Source organism: Chelonia mydas, chromosome 15, assembly GCF_015237465.2.
Source record: "Chelonia mydas isolate rCheMyd1 chromosome 15, rCheMyd1.pri.v2, whole genome shotgun sequence".
NCBI lineage: Eukaryota > Metazoa > Chordata > Testudines > Cheloniidae > Chelonia > Chelonia mydas.
The window spans coordinates 11,357,391-11,374,816 of record NC_057856.1 but is presented as its reverse complement, the minus strand read 5'-3'; the positions used below and the strand labels follow the sequence as shown (position 1 = coordinate 11,374,816).

The window sequence follows — 17,426 nt, the reverse complement described above, 5'->3', positions numbered from 1 at the left end:
AAGACCGACAGTACTCTCTCAAACCAATTACCAAACAAGTGGTCCTTGTAAATAAAGCTCCTTGTTTTATATTTCTGACATTTTAATAAAGCAAAGTAATGAGCCTCTCCAACCTTGTCTACTCAATAGGTATGATTCCTCCAGGGATGGACTTGTCTCACATACAGGGAATATCTACTCCCATCCTCAGCCAGCCTTTTTATCCATTACCAACAGCTGGCCATCACCTCATAAACCCACGCTCTGGGACACCTCTGCAGCTGGCAATGATGCAACAGCAACTACAGCGATCAGGTAGGTTAAACAAGAGAATCAAAGATAATTATGGCCGCCTAGATCTGCACCCTAGGAACTCCTTTGTACTGTCCCATGTTCAATTAATGAACTTAGCTAACTGAAGGCACCTGGTATCTGTATGCTACAGTTAAAACGTTCAAAGTAGGAAACTGTCATCCACAAGAACTAGGCTTCAGGGGAGAATGTAAATTCCCTAGATAGCTTGGAAAGTCTGAACCTTCCTTTCCACTTAACTGTAGCATGACTACTCTCTCCCTGGATCATGGGGGTGACCTTTTTTTGGCCTTTCCTTCAGCTGCTGGAGTGGGTTTTTCACCTCCTAGTGCTTCTGCCATCTACTCAGGCTGAGCAGCTGCCTCTCCTCTACCTTTTTTCCCTTATTTGGGGGGCCTTGGATAACCCACAACTCTTATTACTCCTTTAATCTTTGAGATTGACACTCGTGCTGATGGTCTTTCAGCTGAGATCTGGATGTGGTTCCCTCTAGTCATCAATGTACTAATTTGAGTTGCTGCTACTGCACAGTGGCATCAGTATGATCAATGTGCAGTTATTGGGCTAGGAAAATACTGAAATCCATAGTAGCTCACATTTGCCCTATCCAGTTTCCATATTAGCTGTTCATTCACAATTCCTCTTAGGACCAAAAAAGGGGTTTCCTGGCCTTAACTCTCCTTTTTTTTTTTTTCCTCCTACCTCTAATAGTTCTCCACTCTCCAGCCTCTGGAGCACAGGGATCTGCTGTTGGTGTGCAAACCACGCCTCAGAATGTGCCATCTCGGACTGGACTGCCTCATGTACACTCACAGCTTGACCATCACACCAGCCAGAGAAGTGGTTCTCCTATTGGCCTTGCAAAATGGTTTGGTTCAGATGTTTTGCAGCAGCCCCTCCCTTCCATGCCATCCAAAGTCATCAGTGTAGATGAACTGGAATATCGGCAGTGAGCAGTGACCTCTAGGAGGCTGGGTAGCTGTTTCTTTAGACTGGAAAAAGAGTCCTGATAGTATACATTGTGCTTCACCTGTTTGTTTTGGGGCTTTTATTTTTAGCACTCTGTGCAGAACTTCTTTTCAAGAGACTAAAGCACATGGCACCTGTCCTGGTCTCCATGTCTGGGTCAAGACTGAAGGATCCATATGGCTTGAACCATGAAGCCTGAAGACATTTAGATGCAATACAAAGCCAGTTTAATCCTGGAAATGTCTATTTTTTGTTTTTGTAAAATATGTGAATGAAGTGCTGATATCCTCTGGTGGAGAGGGAGCAGCTAAGGGTTCCTCCTGCAGAAAATTAAATGTATAGACCCTTGTGTAAAAACTTGTGTATAAACAATCTTTTGTATATATACCTAGGATAGCTTTTTTGAACCTATACAGCTGTACATAAGAGTAGCTGATAAGTTGAGCTTTAGTTGTGCCTATGGTTTGGATCGCTCCATTGTACATGTGGGACTTTTGTTTAAGATTAAAGTTGCAAATGCCAAGTGTGTGAGTGAACAAGATAAAGCTGATTTCTCTTCTTGCTGTTTCTCTCATGTCTCCCTCTCAGCACATTTCTCCTTGTCTTATGTAATGTGCAGATTCAGTGTAGCTAAAGTTGAAGTAAAAGCCCACAACTTGATCCTTGTACAACAAATGTCTGATTCCTTGTGGTTTTTCCATCAAAGGCAGGAATAGTTCAGTTTCTTGAAACTGCTTCAAAGAGGAGATGTGGTGCAGTGAGCCAAAAGGGTCAGTCCTTTAGTCTGCAGCCCAAGACTTTGCACACTGCTCCATATTCAGTCAAGGTAAATGCATACTGTATTGGTTGTCATAGTGCTCACAGCAGGGTTGGCTCTGGTCCTCTTGTTAGCTGCACTATTGTTTTAATTTAGATCTTCCAAAGTTAAAGGTCAACAATTTGAGCCTTTAACTTTCTTCAGTGTCTTAAACCCTTAATTCTTTACATAACTATAGCTACAGTAACTTGTTCTATGCTAATCTCCAGTTCTATTTGTAGAGGGGAGTCCCAGCACTATGTCCCATCTAGCATGCATCCATTGATGCAGTTACTGTGAAATCTGGATGGTTTTTTTTTCTTCTGTTTTGAGGGGTGAGGGTATTCAGAGCCTATTGTGTATATTTGTTTTTAAAAATGGGTTTTTTAAAGCCTGTGCTTCATTTTTCTGAACAGCTAGTGTGTGTATTCCCATCTTTCTACTGCATGATTCCTGCATTCACTTTCTCACTTGGAGTCTAGTACTGTTGCCTTACCTGCTTATCAGACACTGTACCTTTTTTAAAAGGTGAAAGCAAATTCCCAAGTTCTCACCAGGATTTGCTCTTCTCTGAATGCAAAACCAGCAGCAGAAAATCACTTGACTATTCTATAAACTGCCAGCAAGCTGCAGGAGGTTTCAGATAAGTAGAGACTTTTGTGCAGAAAGAGCAGGTGGGCACCTTTAATGTGGAATCCATTGGGATCACAAATATTTAGTAAAAGTCTCACTGGTTATTACTCATACTCAACAAGGTCAATGATGTAAAACACAATCACCGCTCATCTTTGTAAAACTTTTCATAAATTTTTAACTTCCCAATAGCATTCTGTAAATAAAAGTCAATTCTACCAGCTTTCTGCCTCAACTGCTCTTAAACAGAACTGTCCCTTCAGATGACAGCTGCCCTGTTGCTGTGACTTGCTTCTTGCCATGTTATTCCATGGGTATTTTAAGCAAAAATACTCACTTTTTAGAAAATAACTCTGTAGGTAATAGCTGTAAATCAGAGCCCTAACTTAAGATTTCCAAATGCAGTAACTAGTTCCTTTGTCATGTATTTCTGACTGCCTTGTGGTTACACGGTAAAGATAAGTTCTGTGAAAATATCTTGTAACAAGATTATTCATTTTGGTCTGAATAATCCACTGGTACAGGGACATATAAAAGTGGGCCTACTTCAAGCTACCACTAGCTTCAGTAAGTCAAGTGTCTGGAACTTTTCCTTGGTTAACTAGCTCAAGCAAAAAAAAAAAAAAACACCTAAGTTGGTCTTTCCAGCTGCCAAAGGCTGTGCTAGCAGATGCTTACTGCTAATATTTTTCCAAACCTCAACTGTTGCAAATTCTCTATAGTATGAGAAAAGCTAACTCAAGCTATTGGCTCTAGGCCATGGGGCCCCTGGCAGTTGCCCTGATTGCTACTGCCTAATGCTAGCCCTGGCTTTTATATGCAGAAAGAGTTGTGGCACAGGTGGCGTGTGGAGTTCTTATAGCATGGGGGTGGGGGTTCAAAGGAAGAGGCTGAGAACCCCTGCTATAGAACACAGAAGGCTACTGAATCCTGCAAAGCACCTTAATCTTTGACTTATTAAATGGTTGAACTGGTGCTGTAGTACAGGGTAGTTTCACCAGGCCACCTCTACTTTTTTGGGGGGAAGAGAAAAGGAGAGAATTTAAAAAAAAAAAACACCCTTCACTACTGTACTGTGTTGCAAGCCTTAGCCTAGTGATAAAGTATAAGGAAAGGACTGTAGGCTGCCAAAATCTGAAGAACCAATTCCTTCACTTGCTCTGGGTCTTCAGCGGCACTTCAGCAGCAGGTCCTTCACTTGCTCTGGGTCTCTGGCAGCACTGAGGGATGTGCTGCTGAAGACATGGCCAGACAGGACCATCCTGCAGGCTGGAGTTTGCCTAAACCTTTAACAACCAGTTCTAAACCAGCTTCAAAATTTAACTGGTTCATGCAATCCAGCTCATGACTGTAGATACTACAACCCTTCTCCAGAGCAGTACAGTAAATTCAAGTAAATACAGCTCATTTGTACAATATAAAAGCTATCACAAACTCCCTTTCTGTGCACTTTCAGTGAGGCTTTAGTGTTGGGGCAGAGGGGGGTGGTCACTTACTGTAAACAACCTAAATGCAACAGTACACTTAGCTGGAGATAGAATGTTGGTAAATAGTCTTGTACCTATGTAATGAAGCTCTAGACTGAATATGGAAGAGACTAGTAGTCTCATGAATTGCACTCATGTGAATGAGTCCTTATCTCAGCCAGGAAGAGAAGCTACTGTAATGTCCTTCCATGCTATAGGCCTTTATGCAGAGGGAACCTTGTATAATTCATTGGCAAATTACTAGTGAAAGTGGTTATCCCAAATGACTTTCTAGCTGGTTGTTACTGAAGGGATTCTACTACCTTCACCACAACCATTAGCTTACTTTTAGGTATAAAACTAAGACAGGCTAAAGCTTCCACCAGCATTCATTATCTCTTGATTATCAAGCCAACATACAAATTTAACATCTCAACTCTTGTATCTCTTGGCTAGTTTTATAGCCAAGGAGCACTCACCACTGATCATTCTTTAACCAGATTAAGTTTGTTTGGCATTAGGTAAATTCCAGCATGCTTTTGCTTCTGGAAAGGTAGCAGTAACAGGCACTGTAGACCACATGAATATTCTACTTCTACATTGCAAAAGTCAGAGTTATACTTCTGAGAAGGAAAAAACTCCTATGACCTTATTGCCTTAGAGGACAGACAGAAGTATTCCATAACCTAAAACTTTTTTTTACCCTAAACATTTAATCTTAATAGCAATTTGTAGATCTCCCTCAAGAAACTAGCAAGGCTTTACATCTTAAAAGGGAAATTGACTTTCAGAAGACTCTCCTGTAATATCAAGTAGCAGAACTTTGGAGAAACACTACAGGAATATCCTGCACCCTGTAATCCAAAATTATCCATTCAATGTTAAACAAAGGGCATCCTGTTACTACCCAAGCAGAACTTAAGTTACCACAAAAGAGCACCAAGAAAGGTAAATTCTTAAGTAGACAACAAAGTGAAATGTAGACCGATGGCCCTACCAAGCAGCATAATTAAATATTTAATGAGATGATGGTAACATCCCTCAGTACTCTGTATAATTGATCAACAGCCAGATATGAGGAATCAGCTGCAGAGCTACAAGGCATAAACCCTTAAATATTTAAACACCTTTTGTGAAGGCTGGTATTTCCTATTCTGAAAGTAGGGTTTATATGAGTTCTGCATTGGTAAAGAATAATTAGTTTCACTCTTGTATAAATTCCCTTCTTCCTGCTAAAAAGCATACAACTTTCAAAGCTGGTAAGGCTTTATTTTAATCCTTTTACCCTTGTGAAGCATGCAAGTACCCAACACATTAGTTTCACACCATGTCCCCAAAAGAGAAACGTCTCAGATCTTTATCAGGTTTGTGACACTGCCTGACAGTAATCAAACATCCTTCTAGCCTTGGCAGTCTATCACTATAAAGGAAGCAACTGTCAACATAATCTTCCCCCTCCACTTAACTGCTCAACAGCACTCAAAGCTGAGCATAAGGGAAGAAAGTCACACTGACAAAGTCAGCCCCCATGGCAAGTTAGCAGGAACAATTTTATTTCTTCACAATCTGAATGACATCCTCATCCTCAAGTGTGTGATCTTTGCCAACTTTCTGCGGATTGTGTTTAACAGACGAACCCCAGACCAGTGCACTGAAGGGAAGAGAGAAAAAAAATTAACTTACAAGGCATGGCAGTGCCACATAACACCCTGCTTACTGTGACAGGCAGGTGCTATTCTGTATATACAGAAGGTAGCTTTATAAAAAGATATCATTTGAGCAGGTACTCGTATATGGGCAAAAGGTCTTTGTCTCAACTCCAAATGAATAGTAGAAGCAGCCACAGCTATTATTAAGCAAGCAAAGCAAAACAGTCCCTTGTACAGATAGGTAGAGTACCAATCATGCTGTGGATTAGTTATTTTCAGGCTTTTAAACATATATAGTCCCAGGAGAGCATTTTGCAAGTAAGCCAGAGACAGAATAGCAAAGAAACATTAAATCTAACCATAGAATCATAGTGTTAGAAGCAGTGTTCCCTCTAGTTTTTCCCACACATGTGCAGAATGAATTATGTGCACCAATATGGAGGTGATGTGTGACATCACGTTCATATTGGTGCACATAAAATTCATGTGGTGCGGATGGTATCAAAGGAGTTTGGGGGTGTACTCAGGACTGGGGCAGGAGTATTGGGGTGGGGGGGAGGCGAGGACTCCTGCTGGGGGTGAATGGGAGTGCTCCAGGAGTACAGCAGGGGGAAGAGAGAACTCTGCCCAGCAAAACCTTGGCTGTGGGGGAGAGGCACCTCTCCCTGCCACAGCAGCTCCAGAGTTGGGGCTGCAGGATAGGCGCCTCCTCACCATACACAGCAGGTCCAGGCCGGGGCTGGCGCCCCAGCTGGTCCAGGGCTGAGTTGGGGCTGGGGAAGGATCACCCCCATAGGCATCAACTCTGTGGGTGCTCCAGGGCTGGAGCACCCACAGAAAAAAAAAATTAGCAGGTGCTGCTCAGCAACAGCACCCACTGGCAGCCAAGCTCCTTCCATCCTGTCCCCACTGATCAACTCCTCCCCCTCCCTCCCACCCACAATGAACAGCTGTTTTGTGGCATGTTGGGAGAGGGGAGAAGAGGGGGGTGCAACAATGGGGCATGTTTGGGAGAGGAAGCAGGGAAGATGCAGGGCGGGGCCTGGAGTGGAGAGGGGAAAAAAAAAAAAAAAAAAATCAAGCACCCCCCAGCTAGAGGGGAAGTTGGCGCCTCCCCTGGCAGGTTCCAGCTGGGTGGGTTCCCTGAGCACCTGCATGGCACTAAACAGGCTGCTGCACAGCTTACAGGGAACTTCGGTTAGAAGTGACCACAAGGGTCATGTAGTCTAACCACTGCCGATAGTAATGGAAGACAAACAGAATTCTATTCCAGTCAGGCTGGAAAGTCAAGTCCTGCAGTTTCCTCAAGTTATAAATATACTGGGGGGAAATAAGTAAAAAAACACTTGGCCCAGTATATACCATTGGAAAGAGAATGCGGGGGGGGGGGGGGGGGGTTACTGCATTTCTGGCATATGGTAACAGTCTTTTGCAGACAGTACTTACTACTTAAATTCTTTAATAAGATTTTTGTGAATCTTCATACAAAAATCCTCCACTGTGGTTCTGGAGTCAGGAAGCACCACAGGAGAAGTGTAGTCTGGTAACTGTCCTTTAGGTTTGGTGTAGCTGCAATACAGAGTGACCAATCAGCCAATAACAAGCACTACCTCCCTTCCCCCCACTCCCAATCTTCCTTTTAACACAGCAGGGTCTTGTTTCCACACCACCCTAAATCACATCTTGAACAATTATTCTTGAGACTGTAGTGGGAGTCCTGATTTTTTGTAAGTTATCCTTTCACAGCATCTCTTTCATCCTCCTACTAGGAAGTAAGGCAAAACAGATCCCAAAGCCAAGGAAACAGCTCTTGTCTGTTATCCCTATTGTACAGCAGACAAACTGCATGGCTTCTGATTTACTTATCAAATAAAACAGATTTTTGATGACAACGTTCTGTACCTGCTTGCAAGAAGCCATTATATCTAGAATGGATGAATGAGGACTCCCAGCTAATCCAGCAGCCATGAGAACTCACATTCGCACCAGCCTCAGGTAGTCCCAAATTCTCTCCAACAGATCATCAAAATTCCAGCGGTGGTGAGCAGAGATTGGTACACAATGTGGCACTTTGTAAATGATATCCAGTTCTTCAATGGATATCTGGTCAATTTTATTCAGCACATAAATACATGGGATATAAACTCTGCAAAGAGAAGGAAACAGTGGTATGAGGATGTCAGCAACACCCAAAATTACTTCCTTCTACTCTCATAAGAAAAACCATCTGAGAGTGGGTATGAAACAAGGACTAGTGAAACTGCAATCAATATCTTGGCTTGTATTGGAAATAGACTTTGTAGAATAGCTTTTTTGTAATTTAAATGTAGGCATGCTACCCAGCAGGATTTCCATGCCCTGACACAGTACCTGTTTCCTTCAACAACGTCGATTAAGTCATCAGCGGTGGCATCGCTGCGCAGCGTGACATCAGCATTATGAATTTTATACTCTGCTAAGATGCTCTTCACTGTTTCAGCATCTAGCTCGCTCTGAGGGCACTGTACACATAGACACAAGTTAGACAGGGAATGGAGAAGTTTACATTCCGTCAGCTATTACAATTACTGATGCCAGCACCTAGCACAAACTGCCTACTAACCAGAAATAATTAATATATTGCACATCACTGGAGCGGATGCTTTTGGCATAGATGGGTTCTGGCTAGTGGACAGGAACCTCAATTCACGGTAGTATCTTACTGATCCCACTTGTCCCACTAATGGCTGTAGTAAGATGTTTTCAGAAGCAGCACTTCCATTCACTTAGTTACAACAAGTACTGCCTCCAAAAGGTCATTGCTGCAAGAACAGGCACCCGAGATGCAGAAGAAAGACCCTTTCCTAATCACAGAACCAGTGCCTCCAGATTCTCCATTCATGGCAAAAGCATCTTCCTAGAATCAAGCAGCTTTCTGAATCCCTCATCATAACAGCCTGTTGCAATTTCCATACTTACAGTAGCTGTGAGGTTGATGCCACCTTTATCTTTCTTCTTATAACCAATGTTGGGGGGCTTGCTGTTCAGCCGTATTCCAAAGCCCTCCAGTTCATTCTCGATTATCTTTTTGTGTCCCAGTGGTTTCAGTACATCCAGAACAATCAGAATTAGGTTACAGGTTCGAGCAACTGAGGATCAGAAAATAAAGTTCCTCAAAAGGGTAAATAAACACACCCTTTCAAATACCAGTAAAAAAAACAAACAAATAAAAATCCATCAAAGTTGGTGACAAGATGAGATTCCATCAGTGGGCTGAACCCTACCTAGGTTGGTAGCAACTACAATTTAGTTACCCTCTGAACTTTGTTCAGAGGTCTACAAGAGCTGAATTTCTAGTCTCAGTCTATTTTCTGGTGTTTACGTCACATAAAAATGTCAACCTTAAGTTCAGAGATTTTAAGGTCAAAAGGGACCATTAAATCATCTAGTCTGAACTTAAACCTACCTAGTTAATACCCTGAATAGCACACTGAAAGGCCAATGATTGAATGGCCCTGGAGAATTAATTATCTTTTTACCTCTAGAAGTAATAATTGAAGTCAGCTGGGGAAGCAATGTGGGGAACGCTTACTCCCACTATCCGAGCTGTACTTCCAGTTTAACAGAGGACTTCAATCTTCAGTGCCACTACACTGGCACATTAGGTGAGCAATAAGTTATTTCATGGCTGAATTTAAGACGAGGCATGATGAAGTCAGTGAAACCCATGAGAACCAATAAAGAATAAGTCATGTCACATTTTTAAAGCATCACTATATTTTCTTGGCCTATAATCTATTTGGTTTTCCGTTACCAGTCTTTTAAGTGTTGGTCAAATAATGTCACCTAATGCAGATGTTTGATTCTTTAGGTCAGAGTCTAAGTGGCTGAAATAATCCTGATGTCTATGTTTTGATACCACAATAATAGGCATAGGAAACAAGTGTGAGAGAGAAATTAAAAACAGCCTTGTTTAATGTGAAATTGTGTCGGACTCTGAAGCATTAGTGCACTTCAGGGCAGAAGCCATGATGACACAAAACATCTCAGCACTAGGAAAAGCCCAACCTTCAGGCAATCTAGCCATGCAAGTGGAAAATAGCTACGCCTCCACTGTCTACAAATTAAATAACTCACTTCATCATAAAAAGAAACCAATGCTTCCACGGCATTAGAAATACTGGCAGCACATATCAGGAGTTCCAGGGCCCAGAAAGCCATCTCAGACCCATACAACAACCACTCTGAAACCTGGCCTTTCCCCAGCATGAAAGATAATGGATAAATTGGCGACTGACTGCTTCCTCCAGCCCTGCAACACTCACCTGCAATGACCTGCCGGCCTCTTCCTTTCCCATCTTTAGCTCCCTCAATAATTCCTGGGAGATCAAGAAGCTGTGTGTTTAGAAGAGAGGAAGGAAATCCATTATGTACAGAATGCCTCTCTTCCCACAAAGGAAGAAGACCTCATCCCATTTCTAATATTAACTGAATCTATTGGCAATCTGAGTAAACGATAATAGACAATTATTTCCCCTTTGAATACTACACATAGCTTTCATAGATTCCAAGGCCAAAAGGAACTATTGAGATCACCTAGTCTGACCTCCTATGTAACATAGGCCCCATAATAATCCCTAGAGCATAGTTTTTAGAAAAAACATCCAGTCTTGATTTAAAAATTGTCAGTGATGGAGAATCCACCACAACCCTTGGTAAACTGTTCCAATGGTTAATTACTTTCACTGTTAAAAATTTACACCTTATTTCCAGTCTGAATTTGTCTAGCTTCAACTTCCAGCCACTGGATCATGTTATGTCTTTCTCTGATAGAATGAAGAGCCCATTATCAAAAATCTGTTCCCCAAGTAGATACTCGGGCATGGTAATCAAGTCACGCCTTAACCTTCTCTTTGCTAAACTAAATAGATTGAGCTCCTTATGTCTATCACTACGTGGAATGTTTTTTAATCCTTTATTCATTCTTGTAGCTCTTCTCTGAACTCTCTACAATTTATCAACATCTTTGCTGAATTGTGGACACCAGAAATGGATGCAATGTTGCAGCAGCAGTCACACCAGTGCCAAACACAGAAGTAAAAGAACCTCTATACGCCTACTTGAGATTTCCCATTTGTCCATCCAAGGATCACATTAGCCCTTTGGGCCACAGCATCGCACTGGGAGCTCATATTCAGCTGATTATCCACCACAACACCCAAAACTTTAATTCCCTTTCTGTACTAGTGGAATGAAACATGGTGATTTGTGTTATACGAAATGAGGAAGAACTCCCCTGCTGTAGGACTTTCCCACTGAAGCACAGTGAGAAGTACTGACAACCGCTTAAAGTTAAAACTCAAAAAAAGGTTTTTAGACGTGTCTTCTCAAAACATTCCCACATACTACTTTACCTCTAACTTATTAACAGCAGACTAGATAGTTCAGCTACAGCCAGAGCCAAGCTATACACCCCTCCTTCTTGTGAGCAAAATGTTCTCACCTGTATCTTTGCTCCTTTGTATCTAATGACTCCAGGCACAGTAGTTAGTGTGGTGAACTCATATGCTGCCACTTCAGAATACACACCAGCAAGGTTACTCAGCAGAGTAGATTTCCCCACTGAGGGGAAACCCACAAACCCAATTCGAGCATCACCAGTCTTTGCAACATCAAAACCTACAACATAATAAAAAAAATTAACAAGAAAGTTCAAAGGTGCTCTGATGTTGGAGAGGAGGCCCATTAGTATGACATATACTTTCCAAGGGAAGGAAGTGTAGTCCATGTAGCTTTACTATGGAGGCACAGTCTACCTACTCAGGTGAATATGGAGTATCAATTCTGAGAGATGTACCTAACATGGACTACACTTTCACATTTAAAAATGAGGGCTACTGGAAGGTGCTCCATTAATTGCCAATCTCAGGTCTCTGCTAATGCAGCCGTTTCACTACATCCTAAATAAATCTACATACCAAATACCTAGAGATTAAAGCAATTTCTGTCTGACGCGCTGTATCTAACAAAGAAAAAAAACCTCACTTGGTTGCTCGCTGTAGCTGCCACCACTATTCTGAGACTATCGGGGACACGCTTTGCGGCAGCGCCACAGTCCAATTTTAGTAGCTCGCTGGAGCGGATCCAGTGAGTCTGCCCACCAGCACGGCGGAGCGCCCTCCCAGCGGCCGTGTAGACATACCCTAGGAGCAAGTTAGGGCATCCAAAAGTCAACAGACGCCCCTTTGGTTCCGCTACCGCCACACACTGCCCCCGGAAACGGGAAGTGACACCTCTGGAGCGGCGCTCCCGAGGGGCGACCCACCTTCTCCGGGGCCGCCGCCGCCGCCTCCTTTCGGAGTGATGAGCTCCCGCCGCAGCTTGGCCAGGCGAGCCTTCAGCAGCCCCAAGTGGTGAGCCGTTGCCTTGTTCTTCTGCGTCCGGGCCATCTGCAGAAAGTCACAGCGCGACGCTACTGACCCACCGGGGAGGCCGCCGGGGGGAGGCCAGGGCCCGGCACCTTCTGCCCGCGGAGCCCCCCGCACCCTCCGGCCGCCCGAGTAGGCCGGAGAACCCAGGAGCCCTGATCCCCATCAGCAGCCTGCGGGGCCGTCACCCCGGCGCGGAGCCTGGCCCCCCGCAGGGAGCGCCACGGCCTCCCGGGGCCGGGAAGGGGCAGCAGCCGGCGCAGCGCCCGGCACCGGGAGACCCGCAGCTGGCCTAGCCAGCAGCCTCCGGCCGCTCCCCGGGGAGCCGGCAGATCGGCCCTCCCCGTCAGCGGGTGCCCGGCTCTCCCGGGGTGGGGGGGGGGAGGGGAGGTACCTCAGCCTCTATCTCCGCGATCTTGGCCAATGTCCCGCTCATGTTGGCGACGATCCCCGCCCGCTCGGCGACCAGCCACCCCGGCCCCGCTCCTCAGCCCCAGCACTGCGCAGGCGCAGAGCTTCGCGGGAGCCTGGCAGCACTCGCGAGTTTCCACCGAGTTCCCACAGCAGGCCAAAGGAGCCGGCCACCGCCTGAACGTAGCCCCGCCCACTTACGAGCCAAAGCCACGCCCAAAGTCCTACCCCCCCACTCCGGCAGATAACTCCGCCTCTCCCCAAAGCCACCGCCTCCAGAGGAGAGCCCCGCCCGCACACGAAACTGCGCCCTAGCCCCTCCCCCTCATAAAACCGCCTCTCCAACCCGAGGAGGACGAGCCTCAAAGGCACAGAGCTAGTGCGTCTGCGGCCTGAGCGCCCCCTAGGCGTCAGCACCGCCCTCTGCGCCGCGCAGCCTCCCTAGGCCTCACCTAAGCCTCAAGGCGTGGGATGTGTGTAGCCTGGCACGCTGCGCTGTCTGCAGTGTGGTTAGAGTGGGCCACCCTAGAGATGCCCTGGCACAACACTGGAGGGAAGCTGCCCCACCGCCTGCTCCCATCCTTGGCTCAGTCTCCAACCTCCTACTAGGTGCCTTTGCTTGGCAACCTGCATGGGGAGGGGGGAATGGAAACACGCCAGTCAAAGAGCAGCTCTAGTTGCTTCAGAGACATTAAGAGAAAATAAAATATCTTCAAGGGTTTCCTCTTTCCTACCAACTAGGCATGGCTGGAGAGAGGCTGGGGAATCATGGTTGCCCATTGCAAGGCAGCGGATGTGCTACAGAGATTGAACCAGGGATTTCCCAGTGTAACTAAACGCATAAGCCACTACAGCTTGAGCTAAAACTCTAGCTGAGGAGAACGTAACAACTCATGTTCTCTGCAGATTACAGGCCCAGTGGGTTACACAACCTTCAACCAGTAGGCAGGTGCCAGAAAATTATGAGTCTGTGGGAAAACATACTCCTATTTCTATTATGGCTGTTGTTTGTATTACCATAGCACCTAGGGACCCCACTCTTAGTTCTTCCTCCAGCTGCAATTCCAAGGCAATAAAACTATGACAATTTGTATGAAGAAGATTTCAGGGTTGGATGAGAGAGTTTTTAAATGTCTCACTGAAGCACACAGCAAAATCTTTCTTCATAAAAAAATAACGGTTTTAAAACTACAAAAGGAAGACATCTCCCTCCACATGAGTGACATGGTGGATCTGTAAATCTTATCAGTAAACAAAAAGGTGGACTGTGATGAGCAGTGCAGGCTCTCTTGGCCCTTAAAAAAGGCCTTCTTGGCTGCATAACCCTCCCCAGTTTCCCAAATAAAGCAAAGCAAATGTTGCATGGAGAAAGGGAGCTTAGACCCTGAGGAATCCCCTTCAGAGCTCAAGGTAAGAGGGCAGGGCAGCTGTAGCTAATATGTATATAAAACAGATCAGGTTGGGTAAATAGTGGCTTCTTGGTCCTATTGGGATCCAGGAAGTGGGTGGGTAGAAGCGACCTCTCCCTAGCCTAAGGGGAGGATCCACAGGACCTGGAAGCCAAATGATTCTGGGGGACAACTAATGAAGGAAAAGTTACTATCCCTTAAAGGTGAAGCTCTTAACTATAGATACTTGTTTGGTTTATTGTGTATTGAAAATTTAGTTTCTTAAGCAGTCCAAGGAACTGAGGGCTTTACAAAGAGCGGTTACACTAGCTCTTAAAATAAATTTAAAGTACTACCTAAAAGTGGATTCCCACCCACCTCTTACCTAATAAGTATGTTCTGTGGCTCTTGTGGAGAGGCCTGTGGGTCTCTGATATACCACAAGGACTTAGTGCTGCACAAAAACACAGTCCAAACCTTTGGGTGTCTCCCCACAGCTCTGATCACATGATACTTCCTGTCCTGTTTTAAAAAAAAAAAAAAGAGTCAATAACCATCCTGAAAACATAATTACTAAGACTAACATAACAACCAACCCTCAGGACCAAATAATTCCTAGTTCTATTACTGGTGTAAAACATACATGCGTAGGTGCTTGTCCAGTTGGTTCTAAATTGAAGGGCACCTGTATCTGGCTAAAAACTCATCCCTTTGTAGGTTTTGGTTTAATTAACAAAAATACTAACAATAGCTCTGTTTAAGCTTGTTCCTCAGGCTTAGTTGCTCCTAGGGTTCCTACCTCAAAACTGCTTAGCCTAGACCCTCAGAAAGTAACTCATCTCTCTTATGTCCAGGAGAAATAAGGAGCTACCTGCCTCTGAGCTGGCAGAGCCCTCCTAAGCCTTTCCCAATAGGATCAACATCTCCAACAGTAACACAGCATGGTGTTTCAGGCAAGCACCACCAGCCTGCAACATAACCTTTTACAGTGCAACAAGGCTTATTCAAAGCAGACTAATAATGGGTTACACACGGAGTAATATTCTTTCTCTTTAGTGTGATGCCGGCCTACCAGGAAATACATTTGAATAATTAAATCCAAAGAAGATATTGGAAGACTGACATGGAAATGGACAGGTGTAAGAAGGGCAGTTGGGACAGCTCGGAAAGTGACTGTTTAAGAAGTAAATAGTTGGGGATTGGGTAGTTGGGAATGGACATATGGAGGCACAGTTGGTATTAGGCCCTTGAGCGCGTTGGCTAGAACTGGCGAACTGGAACAGAGCAGTCAAAAATTCAGAGGATACTACTAGAGCACAGAGACAACATAAGGGGGCCCTTGAAAAGGTGAGAGACTGGGAACAGGCTGGGTGGAATGTTAACAGAAAGCTGGATATCGTGTCAGGAGCACGATGTGAGGAAAGAAAAAGGGAAGAAGAAACCAATAGAACCTGGGAGAAAATTAGGAGAGAAAGGGTCAGAAAGACACTGAAAAATCCACCTGAAAGTCTGACTGAGCCCCATATTATCTCCCTGCACTGAGGGGCCATGGAGGATGTGAGTTGCTGCTTTACCTGCCTCTCGTCTTCCTTTTTTTTTTTTTTTTTAATAGAAAAACAAAACTTTTAGCTGAGAAAGTTCTGTTCCCTAAGGCAGTTAGTTCTGATGAATGTAAATGGGTTCAGGGTGATATCCCCACTACAGAGGTAATTATGTAACACGATCAACCTCTCAACTCGCCCAGTGCCTAAACATGGGACACAATTAGGGATGAAGACCCAAAATGGGAGACAAAAAATAAACAAGTATCTTTAAGAGTAGTAGAAATTGGACAGTGTAAATAAATTGGTCCCAGGATACGAGAGAGACAAGATGAGAGATAACTTTTACTGGACCAGCTTCAGTTGGTGTAAGGGAAAGCTTTCGAGCTCCACCAAGTTCTTCTTCAGATATAGAGAAGGTAACCAGAGGTCAAAACTAAATACAAGGTGGGACAGATTGAACCTCTTATGCTTAACAATGTCTCTTCCACACACACAAGTTGGTCCAATAAAAGATTGGACCCACCTTGTCTCTCTCATTGTGTAAAATCTCAACTTCTCTAATCAAACTTTATCAATAATATAAGATAATGAAAGCAAGGTATCACAAGATGGTGTAGGTGGGGAGCAAATTTGTATCTGAAATAACAGATGCTCCTCTGTCAAACAGTTGAGAGGTATTACATGGTGTGGTTTCAGTCATGACTGCTAGAATAAGGAACTGCAAGGCATAAAACCACATATTCAGGTACACAACCACAGCCCATTAGGGTCATGAAAGATTAAAGGGGTGTTGTGGAAAAAAATCAGAGTGGAAGTTAGATGATCTATTTTCTATTCTCAGCTCTACCATTCACTCACTCTACCATTAACACTCTGTGTGATTTTTGGTCAAGTCACTTCCCCTATCTGTGCCTCAGTTTCACTTGCTGTACAACAAAGATAATGCTTACTTGCCCTGCAGCAGTATTGAGCTTAATTCATTAATGCCTGTATGGCACTTTAGATCCTCAGATGTAAGATATTCAGATACCACAGCAATGAGTAGGATAACACCGATACGTGATATGTATTATATGCACACAAGTTTTACCAAATCTCCGATTATAAACAATCTTATTCTTAATGGGCCAGAGCCCAAGTCCTTACGCAGGTAAAACTTTTACAGAAGCCAACTGACATTTTTGAGTAAATTAAGTAAGGATCTTAGGATTTTGGGTAGCTGGTGTAAAATGCAATGATGATTGTATGATTATAAAATTAATAATCCTGTAAATGTCTGTAGTCTCTGCCTTATTTATAGTCATATGTAAAATTTATTTTTAAAGGAGCATTTTGTGTTAACTAATTTCTTCAGTTATATGACTGTTTTCTATAACTGCAAAGGCAAACCATTAATGAAAAAGTAGTTTATTCATAGTGCTGAAAAATACTCCCTTTAACACAAGGACCACTCTGGAAGCTCACAATGGAGTGTTACAGGGTTCTGTAGTGAACCCAACCATTTAGGTAAGTCTTGAGGCACAAGGCCAAAAGTTGTCTGCCTGCTCAGCCCCATAAGAAATGAATGTGTGCCACTGTAGTTACACACTCTGTCATGTCTCTTATTGAGTTTAATCCTTCATGCCAATTACACTCCGTTAATTATTGATACATTTTCCTACTCAGAAGAGCAGATAATCTTCATGTCTTGACTAGTTAATCTGTAAATGTCAGACATTAAGCACTGTTGCCTACTTAAATTACTATCTAACACATTTTATGAAATGGAGAAGATCTATCTAGAGGCAGCTTGGCTGCCCAGGGATGCCCAATTCTTGGTGTGTTCAGCAGTTAGACACTGGATTAGGAGTCAGAACACCTAGATTATATTCT

The 17,426-nt window shown here is 43.9% G+C and overlaps 2 protein-coding genes across 13 annotated transcripts in view; one reads left to right on the top strand and one right to left on the bottom strand.

Annotated features, from left to right (window-relative positions):
* Positions 1-2,912, top strand: part of EIF4ENIF1 (eukaryotic translation initiation factor 4E nuclear import factor 1) — a 36,528-nt gene extending 33,616 nt beyond the window's left edge. For all 12 annotated transcript variants that reach the window (XM_043529265.1, XM_043529264.1, XM_043529262.1 and 9 more), the window contains 2 exons: positions 130-294; positions 1,003-2,912. In XM_043529265.1, the coding sequence (XP_043385200.1) occupies positions 130-294; positions 1,003-1,244 (407 nt within the window). In that variant the 3' untranslated portion in view covers positions 1,245-2,912. The remainder of the gene's footprint in view (positions 1-129; positions 295-1,002) is intronic.
* Positions 2,913-5,679: 2,767 nt separating this feature from the next.
* Positions 5,680-12,893, bottom strand: DRG1 (developmentally regulated GTP binding protein 1). The gene is made up of 9 exons (XM_007061562.4): positions 12,606-12,893; positions 12,109-12,232; positions 11,287-11,462; positions 10,109-10,178; positions 8,763-8,932; positions 8,175-8,305; positions 7,783-7,950; positions 7,251-7,373; positions 5,680-5,806 (listed from the first exon to the last, which is right to left on the bottom strand). Exons 1-9 carry the CDS (start codon positions 12,645-12,647, stop codon positions 5,707-5,709), a joined length of 1,104 nt encoding a protein of 367 aa, XP_007061624.1. The 5' UTR covers positions 12,648-12,893; the 3' UTR covers positions 5,680-5,706.
* Between the last annotated feature and the right edge of the window lie 4,533 nt (positions 12,894-17,426).